Source organism: Nerophis ophidion, linkage group LG06 (assembly GCF_033978795.1).
Source record: "Nerophis ophidion isolate RoL-2023_Sa linkage group LG06, RoL_Noph_v1.0, whole genome shotgun sequence".
NCBI classification, from domain to species: Eukaryota; Metazoa; Chordata; class Actinopteri; order Syngnathiformes; family Syngnathidae; genus Nerophis; species Nerophis ophidion.
This window is the reverse complement of record NC_084616.1, coordinates 3,297,723-3,316,761: the sequence shown is the minus strand read 5'-3', so window position 1 is coordinate 3,316,761 and position 19,039 is coordinate 3,297,723. Positions and strand designations below refer to the sequence as shown.

Below are 19,039 nucleotides of genomic sequence, written 5' to 3'. Positions count from 1 at the left end.
AGGATAAGTGCAAAAAAAAAAAAAAAAAGTATTAGCCTGTCCCCCCAAATATAGTACATAGCCTCACCCACAACAACAACAACAAAAACATATATATGCATGTTCCCCTTACACAAAAATAGGTTATATAAACATTGACATAATTAATTGTAAAAATATATAAATAAAAGTGTTAATTGTTCCATGTAAACGCATAGTGATCGATTAATCTGCCATTGGCGTAATAACTGACAACAATGCCAACCAATCAGCGAGCGCGTTACTCGCCTTCGATCCCGTCCACCAATAACGACGCGTTCTCCGACCCACGTGTCGGTTTCGCGGCAAAACAGATTTCGCGCGAAAAAGCTGTGTCCCCCACCCCCAGTTTCCAGCCCTTGTTTGGATGGGGATCAGCTGGGATAATAATAACAATAACGGCGGACGACCGGGGCAGGTGAAGACACTTTTTGGGGGGGACCTGACGTGAGCCACGCGGGTGTTTAATTCGACGGAGGTTTAGTTTTTGGACGCGTTCTCCTTACACTTTGTGTGGGACGTCTTCTTCCTGGATTGTCCTCTACAAACCGACGGGCTCGGTGGCTAATATCCCGCTAGCATAAGCTAAAATGTCTTAATTGTCTTATTGAAAGCTATTCTTTTAAACACAACGCACCCTTAACGTAAATAATGCCTTTGGATGTTTAGTTTTTATTGCCATCGCAGCGCCGCTACTGCTACTATTACTACTACTACCCGCGAAAGTGCTGCAAACTTTCGCGCGTCCTGCCGCGAAACAGCTGGCGGTTACATTATTGCTCGCTGGGGGCAAAATGGCGAGTTTATCGGTGCGTTTTTACACTTTAGTGTCCGTTTGAGACGGATAGCTGAGTTAGCATGCTGGCTGCTGGGCCTGCTCCCCTGCTGACAAGCCGCAGGTAAACAGAAAAGATAAGCTTCCTCCTGCCTGGGCCTGTTGACTATTGATTGTTTATGTGTCTTCTCACTTCATGAAGCTGTCCAGTTGCTCAGCAAGTGTTCAAAAAAGGTTGCATTTAGTCTTGTGCAACCCCCCCCCCCCCTCCCCCCACCACATTAGAAGTGGTGACGTATGCTCGATGAGGACATCACGTGGTGTCTCCACTGTGGCCTCCAGTGACCTTTCAGGAGGGTCCATCTTCATCTTCTTGTGACATAGCAGACCCGAGTCCAGAACCCTTTTTGGCCATGTCAGAGACTCTGATAACGGGTCACACGTCGGAGGATCTCTTGGCCGACTTTGAGACTTTGCTGAACTCCGGGAGCATCGGGCCGGGTCAGGACCACCAGATCGTCATCATCACCAGCCCCGGCGACGGCTCGGGACTCCGTCTGGACGCCGCCCCCTCCAGCACGGGCGAAGTCCTGCTCTTCGCCACGCCGCAGGGACCCGTCGACGTGGCCTTCCAGGACAAGCGGCGCCCGGTTCTGGGAAGACCACCGGTGAGGACTGAGTGGGGGTCTTGTCTGTTTGCTGGCTTTCTTTCACTCTAACGCTCACATTTGGTCGTCGCCGTAGATGCCAAACAGCAGCACAAGTTGAAGTTTGCACACTTTGGTGTGTGAGAAGTTATAGTTCTGAAAATGTACAGTTTCTGGGACCTACCAGGATTCTTTTTTAAAGGGGAGTTTTTCCTTGCCTCTGTCATCAAAGTTCTGTGCGTCAAGGATTAGTTGTTTTACTTTGATGTGTGAGAAGTTATAGTTCTGTAAATGTACAGTTTAAAACTTCTGTATATTTTGTGGGACTTACCAAGATTCGTTTTTAGGTGTTCTTCCTTTTAAAGGGGAGTTTTTCCTTGCCTCCGTCACCAAAGTTCTGTGAGTCAGGTGGTTGTTCTTTCATGTGTGAGGAGTTCAGGTTCTTGGATTGCATAGTTAAAATGTAAGTCTTGAGTGACTTTAAACTCATTATATTGTTTTCTTTCTATGAGGAGTTTTTCCTTGCCTCCATCGCCAAATTTTTTGGGGTTAGTTGTTTTGCTTTGATGTGTGAAAAGTTATAGTTCTGTAAATGTACAGTTTAAAACTTCTGTAAGTTTTGTGGGACTTACCAGGATTTGTTTTTAGGTTTTCTTCCTTTTTAAAGGGGAGTTTTTCCTTGCCTCCGTCACCAAAGTTCTGTGTGTCAGTTGCATTTTCTTTCATGTGTGAGGAGTTCAGGTTCTTTGACTACATGGTTAACATATAAGTTTTGAGTGACTTTAACCTAATTATATTGTTTTCTTTCTATGAGGAGTTTTTCCTTGCCTCCATCGCCAAATTTTTTGGGGTTAGTTGTTTTGCTTTGATGTGTGAAAAGTTATAGTTCTGTAAATGTACAGTTTAAAACTTCTGTATGTTTTGTGGGACTTACCAGGATTTGTTTTTTGGTTTTCTTCCTTTTAAAGGGGAGTTTTTCCTTGCCTCCGTCACCAAAGTTCTGTGAGTCAGGTGGTTTTTCTTTCACATGTGAGGAGTTCGGATTCTTGGACTGCATAGTTAAAATGGAAGTTTTGAGTGACTTTAACCTAATTATATTGTTTTCTTTCTATGAGGAGTTTTTCCTTGCCTCCATCGCCACATTTCTGGAGGGTTAGTTGTTTTACTTTGGTGTGTGACAAGTTATAGTTCTGTAAATGTACAGTTTAAAACTTCTGTATGTTTTGTGGGACTTACCAGGATTCTTTTTTAGGTTTTCTTCCTATTAAAGGGGATGTTTTCCTTGCCTCCGTCACCAAAGTTCTGTGAGTCAGGTGGTTTTTCTTTCATGTGTGAGGAGTTCGGGTTCTTGGATTGCATAGTTAAAATGTAAGTTTTGAGTGACTTTAAACTATATTGTTTTCTTTCAATGATGAGTTTTTCCTTCCCTCTATCGCCAAATTTATTGGGGTTAGTTTTACTTTGATGTGTGAGAAGTTATAGTTCTGTAAATGTACAGTTTAAAACTTCTGTATGTTTTGTGGGACTTACCAGGATTCTTTTTTAGGTTTTCTTCCTTTTAAAGGGGAGTTTTTCCTTGCCTCCGTCACCAAAGTTCTGTGTGTCAGTTGCTTTTTCTTTCATGTGTGAGGAGTTCAGGTTCTTTGACTGCATAGTTTACATATAAGTTTTGTGTGACTTTAAACTTAATTATATTGTTTTCTTTCTATGATTAGTTTTTCCTTGCCTCCATCCCCAAATTTTTGGGGGTTAGTTGTTTTACTCTGATGTGTGAGAAGTTATAGTTCTGTAAGTGTACAGATTAAAACTTCTATATGTTTTGTGGGACTTACCAAGATTCGTTTTTAGGTTTTCTTCCTTTTAAAGGGGAGTTTTTCCTTGCCTCTGTCACCAAAGTTCTGTGAGTCAGGTGGTTTTTCCTTCACGTGTGAGGAGTTCGGATTCTTGGACTGCATAGTTAAAATGTAAGTTTTGAGTGACTTTAACCTAATTATATTGTTTTCTTTCTATGATGAGTTTTTCCTTGCCTCCATCGCCAAGTTTTTGGGGGTTAGTTGTTTTACTTTGATGTGTGAGAAGTTATAGTTCTGTAAATGTACACTTTAAAACTTCTATATGTTTTGTGGGACTTACCAGGATTCGTTTTTAGGTTTTCTTCCTTTTAAAGGGGAGTTTTTCCTTGCCTCCGTCACCAAAGTTCTGTGAGTCAGGTGGTTTTTCTTTCATGTGTGAGGAGTTCAGGTTATTGGACTGCATAGTTAAAATGTAAGGTTTGAGTGACTTTAAACTTAATTATTTTGTTTTCTTTCTATGATGAGTTTTTCCTTGCCTCCATCGCCAAGTTTTTGGGGGTTAGTTGTTTTACTTTGATGTGTGAGAAGTTATAGTTCTGTAAATGTACACTTTAAAACTTCTGTATGTTTTGTGGGACTTACTAGGATTCATTTTTAGGTTTTCTTCCTTTTAAAGGGGAGTTTTTCCTTGCCTCCATCACCAAAGTTCTGTGATTCAGTTGCTTTTTCTTTCATGTGTGAGGAGTTCAGGTTGTTGGACTGCCTAGTTTAAAATGTAAGTTTTGAGTGACTGTAAATTAATTATTTGGTTTTCTTTCTTTGAGGAGTTTTTCCTCGCCTCCATCGCTAAAGTTTTGTGGACCTGTTAGTTTTTGTTCCGTGGGTCAAGAGTTCAGGTTTTTGGTTGGAAGTTGAAATGTAAGTTTATGCATCTTGAAAATAACCCTTTTTTGTTTTCTTTCTTAGTTTTTCCTTGCCTCCATCACCTAAGTTCTGTGAGTCAGTTGCTTTTTCTTTCATGTGTGAGGAGTTCAGGTTCTTGGACAGCATAGTGAAAATGTATGTTTTGAGTGACTTTAAACTAATTATGTTCTTTTCTTTCGATGAGGAGTTTTTCCTTGCCTCCATCGCCAAATTTTTTGGGGTTAATTGGTTTACTTTGATGTGTGAGAAGTTATAGTTCTGTAAATGTACAGTTTAAAACTTCCATATGTTTTGTGGGACTTACCAGGATGTGTTTTTAGGTTTTCTTCCTTTTAAAGGGGAGTTTTTCCTTGCCTCCGTCACCAATGTTCTGTGAGTCAGGTGGTTTTTCTTTCATGTGTGAGGAGTTCAGTTTCTTGGACTGCATAGTGAAAATGTATGTTTTGAGTGACTTTAAACTAATTATGTTCTTTTCTTTCGATGGGGAGTTTTTCCTTGCCTCCATCGCCAAATTTTTTGGGGTTAGTTGGTTTACTTTGATGTGTGAGAAGTTATAGTCCTGTAAATGTACAGTTTAAAACTTCTTTATGTTTTGTGGGACTTACTAGGATTCATTTTTAGGTTTTCTTCCTTTAAAAGAGAGTTTTTCCTTGCCTCCATCACAAAAGTTCTGTGAGTCAGTTGCTTTTTCATTCATGTGTGAGGAGTTCAGGTTCTTGGACTGCATAGAATATTGTAAGTTTTGAGTGACTTTAAATTCATAAGTTTTTCCTTGCCTCCATCGCTAAAGTTTTGTGGGCCCGTTAGTTTTTATTCCGTGGGTCAAGAGTTCAGGTTCTTGGTTAAAAGTTGAAATGTAAGTTTACGGAACTTGAAAATAACCCTTTTTTGTTTTCTTTCTTAGTTTTTCCTTGCCTCCATCACCAAAGTTCTGTGAGTAAAGTGTTTTTTCTTTCATGTGTGAGGAGTTTAGTTTCTCTGGACTGCATAGTTAAAATTTAAGTTCTGAGTGACTTTAAATCCATTATATTTTTTTCTTTCTATGAGGAGTTTTTCCTTGCCTCCGTCACCAAAGTTCTGTGGGCCTGTTAGTTTTGTTCCGTGGGTCAAGAGTTCGGTTCTTGGTTGAAAGTCAAAATATAAGTTTGCACAACTTGAAAATAACCCTTTTTTGTTTTCTTGCTTAGTTTTTCCTTGCCTCCATCACCAAAGTTTTTGGGTTTGGTTGGTTTTCTTTACAGCCTGAAGTGTTTTACTTATATAATTATATTGTTTTGAACTTGGGGACGGCGTGGCGCAGTGGCAGAGTGGCCGTGCGCAACCCGAGGGTCCTTGGTTCAATCCCCACCTAGTACCAACCTCATCATGCCCGTTGTGTCCTGAGCAAGACACTTCACCCTTGCTCCTGATGGGTGCTGGTTGGCGCCTTGCATGGCAGCTCCCTCCATCAGTGTGTGAATGTGTGTGTGAATGGGTAAATGTGGAAGTAGTGTCAAAGCGCTTTGAGTACCTTGAAGGTAGAAAAGCGCTATACAAGTACAACCCATTTATCATTTATTTATTTAAGTTTTGTGGACTTAACAGTATTATTTTTTAGATCCTCTCGAGGGGTTTTTCCTTGCCTCCTTTCTATAAGAACTTCTAGTCCTTTTTAGGTTTTGTGTGACTTCAGTAAAAAAAAAATGTTTTATTTCTTAGTTTTTTCCTTGTTTTTTCCTTGAAACGACATCATCTGGTACAACCCCCCATTCAGCAAAAACTCTCAACCAACATCGGCCACAAGTTCCTCACTCTGATCGACAAACACTTCCCCAAAGGCAACACCCTAAGAAAAATATTCAACAAGAACAACATTAAATTGAGCTACAGCTGTATGAATAACATACAACAAATAATTTCAAACCACAACAAAGCAATTGCAAAAGGACTGCCCACCCCCAGACTAAACGACTCTGAAACCAATAAGGAATGTAACTGTCGCAAGAAACCTGATTGCCCTCTCAACGGGGGGTGCTTACAGACATCAGTCGTTTACCAAGCAAAGGTAACACGCAAGGACATTAGCACATCCGACACGTACATAGGATTAACCGAAGGAGCGTTTGAAACCAGATGGAATAATCACAAGGCCTCCTTTAGAAACCAGACTTTGCGGAATTCTACAGAACTCAGCAAGCACATTTGGAACCTTAAAGACAATAATGTTGAATATTCAATAACATGGCAAATTCTTGCATCCGGCACACCTTACAACAGTGGTAATAAAAGATGCAACCTATGCTTGAAAGAGAAACTGTTTATTATATATCATCCAGACCTGTCATCCCTCAACAAGCGCAGTGAAATCATTTCAACATGTCGCCACAGACGGAAACACCTGCTAGGTAACACATGAGCCAATCACCACACCCTGTACCCACCCACTCTGTGCCCCATATAAACCATTGTATGTGAATGCTTCCATTAAAATCTGATGATTGAGGGAAACCCTCATGAAACAGTTCTGTAGAGATTAAGTCGTCTTGTGATTTTTCCCACACCTACATATATATATATATACACACACACATATATCCATCCATCCATGTTCTTCCGCTTATCCGAGGTCAAGTCGCGGGGGCAGCAGCCTAAGCAGAGAAGCCCAGACTTTCCTCTCCCCAGCCACTTCAACCACCTCCCGAGGCGTTCTCAGGCCAGCCGGGAGACATAGCCTTCCCAACGTGTCCTGGGTCTTCCCTGTGGCCTCCTACCGGTTGTAGGAGGCCACGGTTATTTATATATATATATACACACACACACACCCACGTTGGATCACGAAAGAAGAAACAGATTTGGTATTTTTGTATTAAATAAAAACATGCTCCCTATATAATTACAACATGTGAATTAGTGAATTATATTTTATATAGCGCTTTTCTCAAGTGACTCAAAGCGCTTTACATAGTGAAACCCAATATCTAAGTTACATTTAAACCAGTGTGGGTGGCACTGGGAGCAGGTGGGTAAAGTGTCTTGCCCAAGGACACAACGGCAGTAACTAGGATGGCAGAAGCGGGAATCGAACCTGCAACCCTCAAGTTGCTGGCACGGCCACTCTACCAACCGAGCTAAGCCGCCCCAACCGAGCTAAGCTAACATCTGAGGGAAACCTGCGAAAATGGCTTGTAGAGATGATATAGCTTCTGTGTGCTTTCCTGACCTAACACACACACATATATATATATATATATATATATATACACACACATATATATATATACATATATATATTTGTAGTTATTTCCTTTTAGTAATGTCAACAACATTGTTTCCCCCCTAGGTTAAGAGGAAGTTGGACCTGGATAGCGACCATCAGTACGTTAGCACAAGTCGAGCGTCTTCAGTGCACGCGCCGCCATCCACGCCGGCCCCTCCCCGAGGTATTGACGCACATACCATACACTCCCATGCCGACACGGCCATATTGGGCTCTTTTCACAGTGACTCAGAGCTGCTTCATTTCAGTCCCTGGAGTCGCCACAGAGAAGTCTCGCTACGACACCTCCTTGAACTTGACCACCAAGCGCTTCCTGGACCTCCTGTCCCAGTCGGCCGACGGCGTGGTGGACCTCAACTGGGCCTCGCAGGTGCTTGATGTCCAGAAGCGCCGCATCTACGACATCACCAACGTCCTGGAGGGCATCCAGCTCATTTCCAAGAAGTCTAAGAATCACATCCAGTGGCTGTGAGTAGAGTCGCAGAGGGCTGGAAAGTTACCACAGGAAGTTAAGCTCGGGAAGGTTAGACATTTTGGACCATTTTTTCATTACCGTATTTCCTAAAGTTGTCGCCGGGGCGCTAATTATTTTAAAACCTCTTCTCACTCCGGCACTTACCAAAGGCATGCGGTAAATTTAGGCCTGCGCTTATAAATTTGAGTGTGATGTAAGGATACCATCATGAAAAGCGCATTTAATAAAAAACAACGTTATTATGGTCTTACCTTTACTTATAAATGAAGTCCATGCGCAGCTCCTTCTGATCAAAAGCATCCATAACTTGTTTATAGAAGTCTTCCTTATCTTTCTTCAGTTTTAAAAGTCTCTCTGTCTCGATGGAGATCTTCCTTTATTACCTCCTGCTTCGATTGAAAGTCCAGTTTAGAAAACGGTTTTATTTTAGATATGTTATCCTCCATGTTAAAAGTGCAAGCGAGAGGAAAATATAAACACACGCTGCTTGTTGTCACTTCTTCTGCAGCCGAGTAGTCGCAAGAAGGATCACTAGCGCCCTCTACCACCAGGAGGCGGGAGTCATTTAATGACTCATATTTGACACACGCAGCTACGGTATATTAATAAAACATAGCTGCTTACTGTTCTTTTTAGCATATTCAATAGCTTGGACCTTAAATCCTACTGAATAGCTCTTAATCTTCTTCCCTTTGTGCGATTTCAAATGATTGAAATCAGCCTCCTCCATTTTGAAAATGATGACAGGTGAAGTGTCACTCGTGACGTGACGAGTTTGACCCGGAGGAAATTCTAGGCATATGCTAATTATTTGGCGAAACGAGATTGACCCGGCAGAAATTCTAGAAATGCGCTAATAAAAAATAATCTTTTGCGAAACGAGTTTGACCCGGCAGTAATTCTAGGCAGGTGCATACTATATACCCGGCGGCAATTCAAGGGAATACGGTATTCAAAGTTGGACACCGTCCATCTTATTGTGTAGAATAAGATGAAAAGCTTGTAAAAGACTAATGTAATGCCACACACAGATATAAATAGTCAGCTAAAAATTTGGAGTAGTCTTTAAAAATATTTGACTGATGGACAAATGAATAGGAATAGGTGAGATCCGTCTTGGGCAAATTAAGGCCCGGGGGCCACATGCGGCCCGTTAAGCTTTTTAATCTGGCCCGCTGGACATTCCAAAATATTTTTTTTACATCTTTAAGTTGGAAAGTGTAGCTGCCATTTTGATGTGCACTCACGTTTTCTAATGAACGCAAGTCTTCAACTATACTAAGTCTTTCCATGCTCGGAATCTGCGCTTATGGATGATATACCAGTTACTATGGTCATCTAATTAGTTACTAAGGTCATCTAATTAGTTACTATGGTCATCTAATTAGTTACTATGGTAATCTAATTAGTTACTATGTTCATCTAATTAGTTACTATGGTCATCTAATTAGTTACTATGGTCATCTAATTAGTTACTATAGTCATCTAATTAGTTACTATGGTCATCTAATTAGTTACTATGGTCATCTAATTAGTTACTATGGTCATCTAATTAGTTACTAAGGTCATCTAATTAGTTACTATGGTCATCTAATTAGTTACTATAGTCATCTAATTAGTTACTATAGTCATCTAATTAGTTACTATGGTCATCTAATTAGTTACTATGGTCATCTAATTAGCTACTATGGTCATCTAATTAGTTACTATGGTCATCTAATTAGTTACTATGGTCATCTAATTAGTTACTATAGTCATCTAATTAGTTACTATGGTCATCTAATTAGTTACTATGGTCATCTAATTAGTTACTATGGTCATCTAATTAGTTACTATAGTCATCTAATTAGTTACTATAGTCATCTAATTAGTTACTATGGTCATCTAATTAGTTACTATGGTCATCTAATTAGTTACTATAGTCATCTAATTAGTTACTATGGTCATCTAATTAGTTACTATAGTCATCTAATTAGTTACTATAGTCATCTAATTAGTTACTATAGTCATCTAATTAGTTACTATGGTCATCTAATTAGTTACTATGGTCATCTAATTAGTTACTATAGTCATCTAAGTAGTTACTATGGTCATCTAATTAGTTACTATAGTCATCTAATTAGTTACTGGGGTCATCTAATTAGTTACTATGGTCATCTAATTAGTTACTATGGTCATCTAATTAGTTACTATGGTCATCTAATTAGTTACTATGGTCATCTAATTAGTTACTATAGTCATCTAATTAGTTACTATAGTCATCTAATTAGTTACTATAGTCATCTAATTAGTTACTATAGTCATCTAATTAGTTACTATGGTCATCTAATTAGTTACTATGGTCATCTAATTAGTTACTATGGTCATCTAATTAGTTACTATAGTCATCTAAGTAGTTACTATGGTCATCTAATTAGTTACTATAGTCATCTAATTAGTTACTATGGTCATCTAATTAGTTACTATGGTCATCTAATTAGTTACTATAGTCATCTAATTAGTTACTATGGTCATCTAATTAATTACTATGGTCATCTAATTAGTTACTATGGTCATCTAATTAGTTACTATAGTCATCTAATTAGTTACTATAGTCATCTAATTAGTTACTATGGTCATCTAATTAGTTACTATAGTCATCTAATTAGTTACTATGGTCATCTAATTAGTTACTATGGTCATCTAATTAGCTACTATGGTCATCTAATTAGTTACTATGGTCATCTAATTAGTTACTATGGTCATCTAACTAGTTACTATAGTCATCTAATTAGTTACTATGGTCATTTAATTAATTACTATGGTCATCTAATTAGTTACTATGGTCATTTAATTAGTTACTATGGTCATCTAATTAGTTACTATGGTCATTTAATTAGTTACTATGGGGCGGTATAGCTCGGTTGGTAGAGTGGCCGTGTCAGCAACTTGAGGGTTGCAGGTTCGATTCCCGCTTCCGCCATCCTAGTCACTGCCGTTGTGTCCTTGGGCAAGACACTTTACCCACCTGCTCCCAGTGCCACCCACACTGCTTTAAAAATGTAACTTAGATATTGGGTTTCACTATGTAAAGCGCTTTGAGTCGCTAGAGAAAAGCGCTATATAAATATAATTCACTTCACTTCACTTCTTCTAAGTAGTTACTATGGTCATCTAATTAGTTACTATGGTCATCTAATTAGTTACTATGGTCCTCTAATTAGTTACTATGGTCATCTAATTAGTTACTATGGTCATCTAATTAGTTACTATGGTCATTTAATTAGTTACTATGGTCATCTAAGTAGTTACTATGGTCTTCTAAGTAGTTACTATGGTCATCTAATTAGTTACTATGGTCATCTAATTAGTTCCTATGGTCATCTAAGTAGTTACTATGGTCATCTAATTAGTTACTATGGTCATCTAATTCGTTACTATGGTCATCTAAGTAGTTACTATGGTCATCTAATTAGTTACTATGGTCATTTAATTAGTTACTATGGTCATCTAATTAGTTACTATGGTCATCTAATCAGTTACTAGTGGCGTATTGAAAAAGACTAGACGTCCATTGTGTTTTCAGATCAACTAGGCGATGCGAATTGAATGTGTTGTTTTTTAGGTTGGTCTCTCCAAAGCTTTGGAATAAATTGCAAAATACCTTTTCTGTTCTGGGTTATTTTTCTAAAATCAGTTTATGTGTTATCAAAACAACTTGGGATTGACCAGCAACTTAAATTCCCTCGGAGGAACATCTGGTGCAAACGTAACAAAAGTTTCCAACTTTGAATATTCCCGGAATTTTGCAAACCAAGTGAGAAAGGGGGGAGAAAAAAAGACTTGTTTCACCAGAAGGTTTGCAAAGCCGAGATAAAGAAGGCCGCCGCGTCTCTCCTGCTTTGCAGTGGCAACCGGATCGACGGGGAGACCGTGGCGCGCCATCAGAAGCTGCGGAGGGAGGTGCGAGACCTCACGGCGGCCGAGGATCAGCTAGACAAGCTGCTCTCCAAATGCAACATCCAGCTGCGACTGCTCACCGAGGAACCGCAGAGCAAGAGATATCCTTTTCCCGCGCCATGTTTGGATGGCGGGGGGGGCTGAGGTCCGGGGGTCAAAGGTTTTAAGAGATAAAAGAAAGCAGTCCTGTTGTGTAACGCCACACACAACACTGTGGTGTAATCCTGGGGAAGGTTGCAGCTTTCAGGGACCACTAGAGGGAAAAGCAAGTTGCTGTTGTCATTTAAACCCGAGAATTTATAGATATGATCCAAAATAGGATCAATTCCTCACAGATTTTGAGAGGATAATGAGGAAGCCAGTCACGTGATCTGTTATCTAGTGCAGTGTTTTTCAAAACCGTGAGATACAGTCTGCTGTGCCGTGGGAGATGATGTAATTTCACCTATTTGGGTTAAAAATATTTTTTGCAAATCATAAATTACAGTCCGTAAATGATGTGTTGTTGTTGAGTGTCGGTGCTGTCTAGAGCTGGGCAGACTAACCGTGTAATACTCTTCCATATCAATAGGTGGCAACAGGTAGTTAATTGCTTTGTAGATGTCGGAAACAGCTTAAACCAAAAATAAACAAAAGGTGAGTGCCCCTAAGAAAAGGCATTGAAGCTTGGGAAGGCTATGCAGAACGAAACTGAAGCTGAACTGGCTACAAAGTAAACAAAAACAGAATGCTGGACGACAGCAAAGACTTACTGTGGAGCAAAGACGACGTCCACAACTTACATCCAAACATGACATGACAATCAACAATGTCCCCTCAAAGAAGAATGAAAACAACTGAAAAATTCTTGATTGCTAAAACAAAGTAGAAATATTGTTCAAAGGAAGACAAGAAACTGCTACAGGAAAAGACCAAAACAAGGGAAAAGCCCGCAAAATAAGAGCACCAGACAAGAAGTAAAACACTAAACACAGGAAAACAGCAAAAAAGTCAAATAAGTCAGGGTGTGATGTGACAGGTGGTGACAGTACACCTACTTTGAGACAAGAGCTATAGTCATGCATGCTTGGTTATGCTTTAAAGTCATATCCAACAATTGTGACGACAACTTTTTACTGTCAACTCAGTTTGTGAATTGTGAATTATATTTATATAGCGCTTTTCTCTAGTGACTCAAAGCGCTTTACATAGTGACACCCAATATCTAAGTTACATTTAAACCAGTGTGGGTGGCACTGGGAGCAGGTGGGTAAAGTGTCTTGCCCAAGGACACAACGGCAGTAACTAGGATGGCACAAGCGGGAATCGAACCCGCAACTCTCAAGTTGCTGGCACGGCCACTCTACCAACCGAGCTATGCCGTCCCACGTTTCCTTTTTAATAATTTCTGCTGGTGGTGTCCTGCATTTTTCCAACGCAAAAAATGTGCCTTGGCTCAAAAAAGGTTGGAAAAACACTGATCTAGTGTTAAGAACCACAGATCCCTTCCCCATCAACAACAATGCTAGTCATGCAGACTTTGTAAACGGGATATACTTGTATAGCGCTTTTCTACCTTCAAGGTACTCGAAGCGCTTTGACACTACTTCCACATTCACCCATTCACACACTGATGACGGGAGCTAACCAGCACCCATCAGGAGCAAGGGTGAAGTTTTTCGCTCGAGGACAACAACGGACCTGACGAGGCTGGTAGAAACAATCAATCAATCAATCAATGTTTATTTATATAGCCCCAAATCACAAATGTCTCAAAGGACTGCACAAATCATTACGACTACAACATCCTCGGAAGAACCCACAAAAGGGCAAGGAAAACTCACACCCAGTGGGCAGGGAGAATTCACATTCAGTGGGACGCCAGCGACAATGCTGACTATGAGAAACCTTGGAGAGGACCTCAGATGTGGGCAACCCCCCCCTCTAGGGGACCGAAAGCAATGGATGTCGAGCGGGTCTAACATGATACTGTGAAAGTTCAATCCATAGTGGCTCCAAGACAGCAGTGAGAGTCCCGTCCACAGGAAACCATCTCAAGCGGATCAGCAGCGTAGAGATGTCCCCAACCGATACAGGCGAGCGGTCCATCCTGGGTCCCGACGAGCGGTCCATCCTGGGTCTCGACTCTGGACAGTCAGTACTTCATCCATGGTCATCGGACTGGACCCCCTCCACAAGGGAGGGGGGGACATAGGAGAAAGAAAAGAAGCGGCAGATCAACTGGTCTAAAAAGGAGGTCTATTTAAAGGCTAGAGTATACAGATGAGTTTTAAGATGAGACTTAAATGCTTCTACTGAGGTAGCATCTCGAACTGTTATCGGGAGGGCATTCCAGAGTACTGGAGCCCGAACGGAAAACGAAGGTGGGGATCGGAGCAGGAACCCTCAGGTTGCTGGCAGGGCCACTCCCCCAACCGAGCTACGCCGTTCAATTTGTGACAATTACCTTAGGAAAAATTGATGATCCGGATTACCTTATATTTTTGAGTCCGAACTGGATCTCGGTCCTCATACCGCGCGCAGGAGTGTAAATTTGGATGACGAGATGCCAGTCCATGCAAAGCTTTAAAAGCAAACAGCAAGATTTTTAAATCAATTCTAAAATGAGTGCAAAGTCTCAAGAATTGAGGTTGTATGCTGGTGTTTCATTATAAGCTCAGAAATGTTTGTTTTGAAACACTAGGAGGCAGTGGCGGGCTGTGTGTTTCCCACCCAGACCTTCAGTGATTTCTCACTTCAATCAATCAATCAATCAATGTTTACTTATATAGCCCTAAATCACTAGTGTCTCAAAGGGCTGCACAAACCACCACGACACCCTCGGTAGGCCCACATAAGGGCAAGGAAAACTCACACCCAGTGGGACGTCGGTGACAATGATGACTATGAGAACCTTGGAGAGGAGGAAAGCAATGGATGTCGAGCGGGTCTAACATGATACTGTGAAAGTTCAATCCATAATGGATCCAACACAGCCGCGAGAGTCCAGTCCAAAGAGGATCCAACACAGCAGCGAGAGTCCCGTTCACAGCGGAGCCAGCAGGAAACCATCCCAAGCGGAGGCGGACCAGCATCGCAGAGATGTCCCCAGCTGATACACAGGCGAGCAGTACATGGCCACCGGATCGGACCGGACCCCCTCCACAAGGGAGAGTGGGACATAGAAGAAAAAGAAAAGAAACGGCAGATCAACTGGTCTAAAAAGGGAGTCTATTTAAAGGCTAGAGTATACAAATGAGTTTTAAGGTGAGACTTAAATGCTTCTACTGAGGTGGCATCTCGAACTGTTACCGGGAGGGCATTCCAGAGTACTGGAGCCCCAACGGAAAACGCTCTATAGCCCGCAGACTTTTTTTGGGCTTTGGGAATCACTAATAAGCCGGAGTCCTTTGAACGCAGATTTCTTGCCGGGACATATGGTACAATACAATCGGCAAGATAGGATGGAGCTAGACCGTGTAGTATTTTATACGTAAGTAGTAAAACCTTAAAGTCACATCTTAAGTGCACAGGAAGCCAGTGCAGGTGAGCCAGTATAGGTATATATGTATGTATATATGTATATAAAGGTATATACAGTATAGGTATATATGTATGTATATATGTATATAAAGGTATATACAGTATAGGTATATATGTATGTATATATGTATATAAAGGTATATACAGTATAGGTATATATGTATGTATATATGTATATAAAGGTATATACAGTATATGTATGTATATATGTATATAAAGGTATATACAGTACAGGTATATATGTATGTATATATGTATATAAAGGTATATACAGTATAGGTATATATGTATGTATATATGTATATAAAGGTATATACAGTATAGGTATATATGTATGTATATATGTATATAAAGGTATATACAGTATAGGTATATATGTATGTATATATGTATATAAAGGTATATACAGTACAGGCGTAATGTGATCAAACTTTCTTGTTCTTGTCAAAAGTCTAGCAGCCGCATTTTGTACCAACTGTAATCTTTTAATGCTAGACATGGGGAGACCCGAAAATAATACGTTACAGTAATCGAGACGAGACGTAACAAACGCATGGATAATGATCTCAGCGTCTTTAGTGGACAGAATGGAGCGAATTTTAGCGCTGTTACGGAGATGAAAGAAGGCCGTTTTAGTAACGCTTTTAATGTGTGACTCAAAGGAGAGAGTTGGGTGGAAGATAATACCCAGATTCTTTACCGTGTCGAACTTCAATGGTGACCTCTCAAAATACTATCATTGATGTCTCCACATGACCATGAATTGATTAACGTGGACCCCGACTTAAACAAGTTGAAAAACTTATTGGGGTGTTACCATTTAGTGGTCAATTGTAGGGAATATGTACTGTACTGTGCAATCTACTAATAAAAGTATCAATCAATCAATCAATCAAAATGGCTCTTTGGGTGGTAAAAGTTGACGACCCCTATCCTACAGAAACCAAATAAAAACAAAAAACTTTTTTTTTCCCCCTCATCATTCTATTTTTCATATATTTTTGAAAAAGCCACAGAGAGCCACTAGGGCGGCGATAAAGAGCCGCCGGTTGCCGACCCCTGATCTATATAATACTACCACCATCATGCTTGACGGTAGGCATGATGTTCCTGGTATTAAAGGCCTCACCTTTTCTCCTCCAAACATATTGCGACCAATCAGCTTTTGAGGTGTGTTTGGGGTCATTGTCCTGTTGGAACACCCCGTTGGACCCAAGACTCAACCTCTGGGCTAAAGATTTTAGCTTGTCCTGAACAATTTGGAGCTAATCCTCCTTTTTCATTGTCCCATTTAAAGCAGCAGTTCCATTGGCAGCAAAACAGGCCCAGAGCATAATACTACCACCACCATGCTTGACGGTAGGCCTGGTGTTCCTGGGATTAAAGGCCTCACCTTTTCTCCTCCAAACATATCGCGACCAATCAGCTTTTGAGGTGTGTTTGGGGTCATTGTCCTGTTGGAACACCCAACTGCACCCAAGACTCAACCTCCGGGCTAAAGATTTTAGCTTGTCCTGAAGAACTTGGAGCTAATCCTCCTTTTTCATTGTCCCATTTAAAGCAGCAAAACAGGCCCTGAGCATAATACTACCACCACCATGCTTGACGGTAGGCCTGGTGTTCCTGGGATTAAAGGCCTCACCTTTTCTCCTCCAAACATATCGCGACCAATCAGCTTTTGAGGTGTGTTTGGGGTCATTGTCCTGTTGGAACACCCAGTTGAACCCAAGACTCAACCTCTGGGCTAAAGATTTTAGCTTGTCCTGAAGAATTTGGAGCTAATCCTCCTTTTTCATTGTCCCATTTATAGCAGCAGTTCCATTGGCAGCAAAACAGGCCCAGAGCATAATACTACCACCACCATGCTTGACGGTAGGCATGGTGTTCCTGGGATTAAAGGCCTCATCTTTTCTCCTCCAAACATATTGCGACCAATCAGCTTTTGAGGTGTGTTTGGGGTCATTGTCCTGTTGGAACACCCAGTTGGACCCAAGACTCAACCTCTGGGCCAAAGATTTTAACTTGTCCTGAAGAATTTGGAGCTAATCCTCCTTTTTCATTGTCCCATTTAAAGCAGCAGTTCCATTGGCAGCAAAACGGGCCCAGAGCATAATACTACCACCACCATGCTTGACGGTGGGCCTGATGTTCCTGGGATTAAAGCCCTCACCTTTTCTCCTCCAAACATATTGTGGCCAAACAACTCCATTTTTGTTTCATCTGACATCACATGGACTAAGATAAGACCTCCCGGAGGAAAGTTCAGTGGAAAAGTGAGCTGCTAAATCCAGATAGAGCTCCAGGAAGAGGATTGCATGACTGCCACCTACAGGACCGGAGTGGATCAATACCATCCTGCATGTTTTGATGCTTTTTCAGCTCGCACTGGCGTTCTAGCAACCGCTGCAGGGTATTTCCATTTCGAGGTCATGGTTGTGGTCTTTAACGTTTGCGTCCTCCACGCTGGGCTATGTGCGCTGCCAGGACTTGAGGAAGTCCTTCGATTCCCCGGACCAGCTGGTCATGGTAATCCGAGCTCCACCAGAGACCCAGATGCAGGTGTCAGACCCCAGCGAGGTGCGCACCTTTATTCAACATGGCCGCTGTGAATGGACTACTGATGATGTCACCTTCTTGGTTTCAGGGCTACCAGGTGTCGCTGAAGAGCACGCGGGCGCCCATCGACGTCTTCCTCTGCCCGGACGACAGCTCCGGCGTCTGCAGCCCCGTGACAGGAAGTAGTCCGGAAAAAGTCGACCTCTCCCCGCCGCCGCGTCACCGGCGGCAGACACGACCTCGCCGCACGACATCACCGGACAAAGAGCCGAGCACCACGGCGGCCTTAGAGGTGGCGTTGTCCTCGCCCTTGTCCTCGTCCTCTACGGTGACGGCGGCGACTCAGCCGGGCGCCTCGCTCGCCGGTGACACAGGTGCGTGATTTAGAGCACATTGGTTCAAATGTGTCTCCTACATAAGCAGTGAAGTCGTCACGTTGTGTAAATGGTAAATAAAAACAGAATACAAATCCTTTTCAACTTATATTCAATTGATTAGAATGTAAAGTGGCTTAGTGGTTAGAGCAGGGGTGTCCAAACTTTTTCCACTGAGGGCCGCTGACTGAAAAATCAAAGCAATTTTAAAAAACAATTTTTATTTTAAAAACCAATACAATATATATAACAATATAAATTTAGGCCTCCACTCAGTCCCCATAGGATTTTGGTCCAAAAAATATTAAAAATGTGTCATTATTCAGTATTATTATTTGTAGTGAAGTGAAGTGAATTATATTTATATAGCGTTTTTTCTCTAGTGACTCAAAGCGCTTTACATAGTGAAACCCAATATATAATTTTTACATTTAAAGCAGTGTGGGTGGCATTGGGAGCAGGTGGGTAAAGTGTCTTGCCCAAGGACACAACGGCAGTGACTAGGATGGCACAAGCGGGGATCGAACCTGCAACCCTCAAGTTGCAGGCACGGCCGTTTCAAATCTCTAAATCAGGGGTCGGGAACCTTTTTGGCTGAGAGAGCCAAAAAGCCAAATATTTTAAAATATATTTCCCTAAGAGCCATACAATATTTTTTTTAACACAGAACACACCTAAACATGTGCATTTTTAAGTAAGACCAACATTTCTGGAGTATAATAGGTCTCTTATTCTTTGTAATAACATATTTATTCTGAAG

At 41.2% G+C, this 19,039-nt stretch overlaps 1 protein-coding gene across 1 annotated transcript in view; it reads left to right on the top strand.

The window, feature by feature from the left end:
• Window positions 1-327: 327 nt before the first annotated feature.
• e2f1 (E2F transcription factor 1) overlaps window positions 328-19,039 on the top strand; it is a 31,251-nt gene continuing 12,539 nt past the window's right edge. Inside the window, exons 1-7 of the mRNA XM_061902475.1 lie at window positions 328-917; window positions 996-1,461; window positions 7,477-7,576; window positions 7,662-7,881; window positions 11,776-11,928; window positions 17,812-17,926; window positions 17,994-18,279. Of these exons, the coding sequence (XP_061758459.1) occupies window positions 1,207-1,461; window positions 7,477-7,576; window positions 7,662-7,881; window positions 11,776-11,928; window positions 17,812-17,926; window positions 17,994-18,279 (1,129 nt within the window). The 5' untranslated portion in view covers window positions 328-917; window positions 996-1,206. The remainder of the gene's footprint in view (window positions 918-995; window positions 1,462-7,476; window positions 7,577-7,661; window positions 7,882-11,775; window positions 11,929-17,811; window positions 17,927-17,993; window positions 18,280-19,039) is intronic.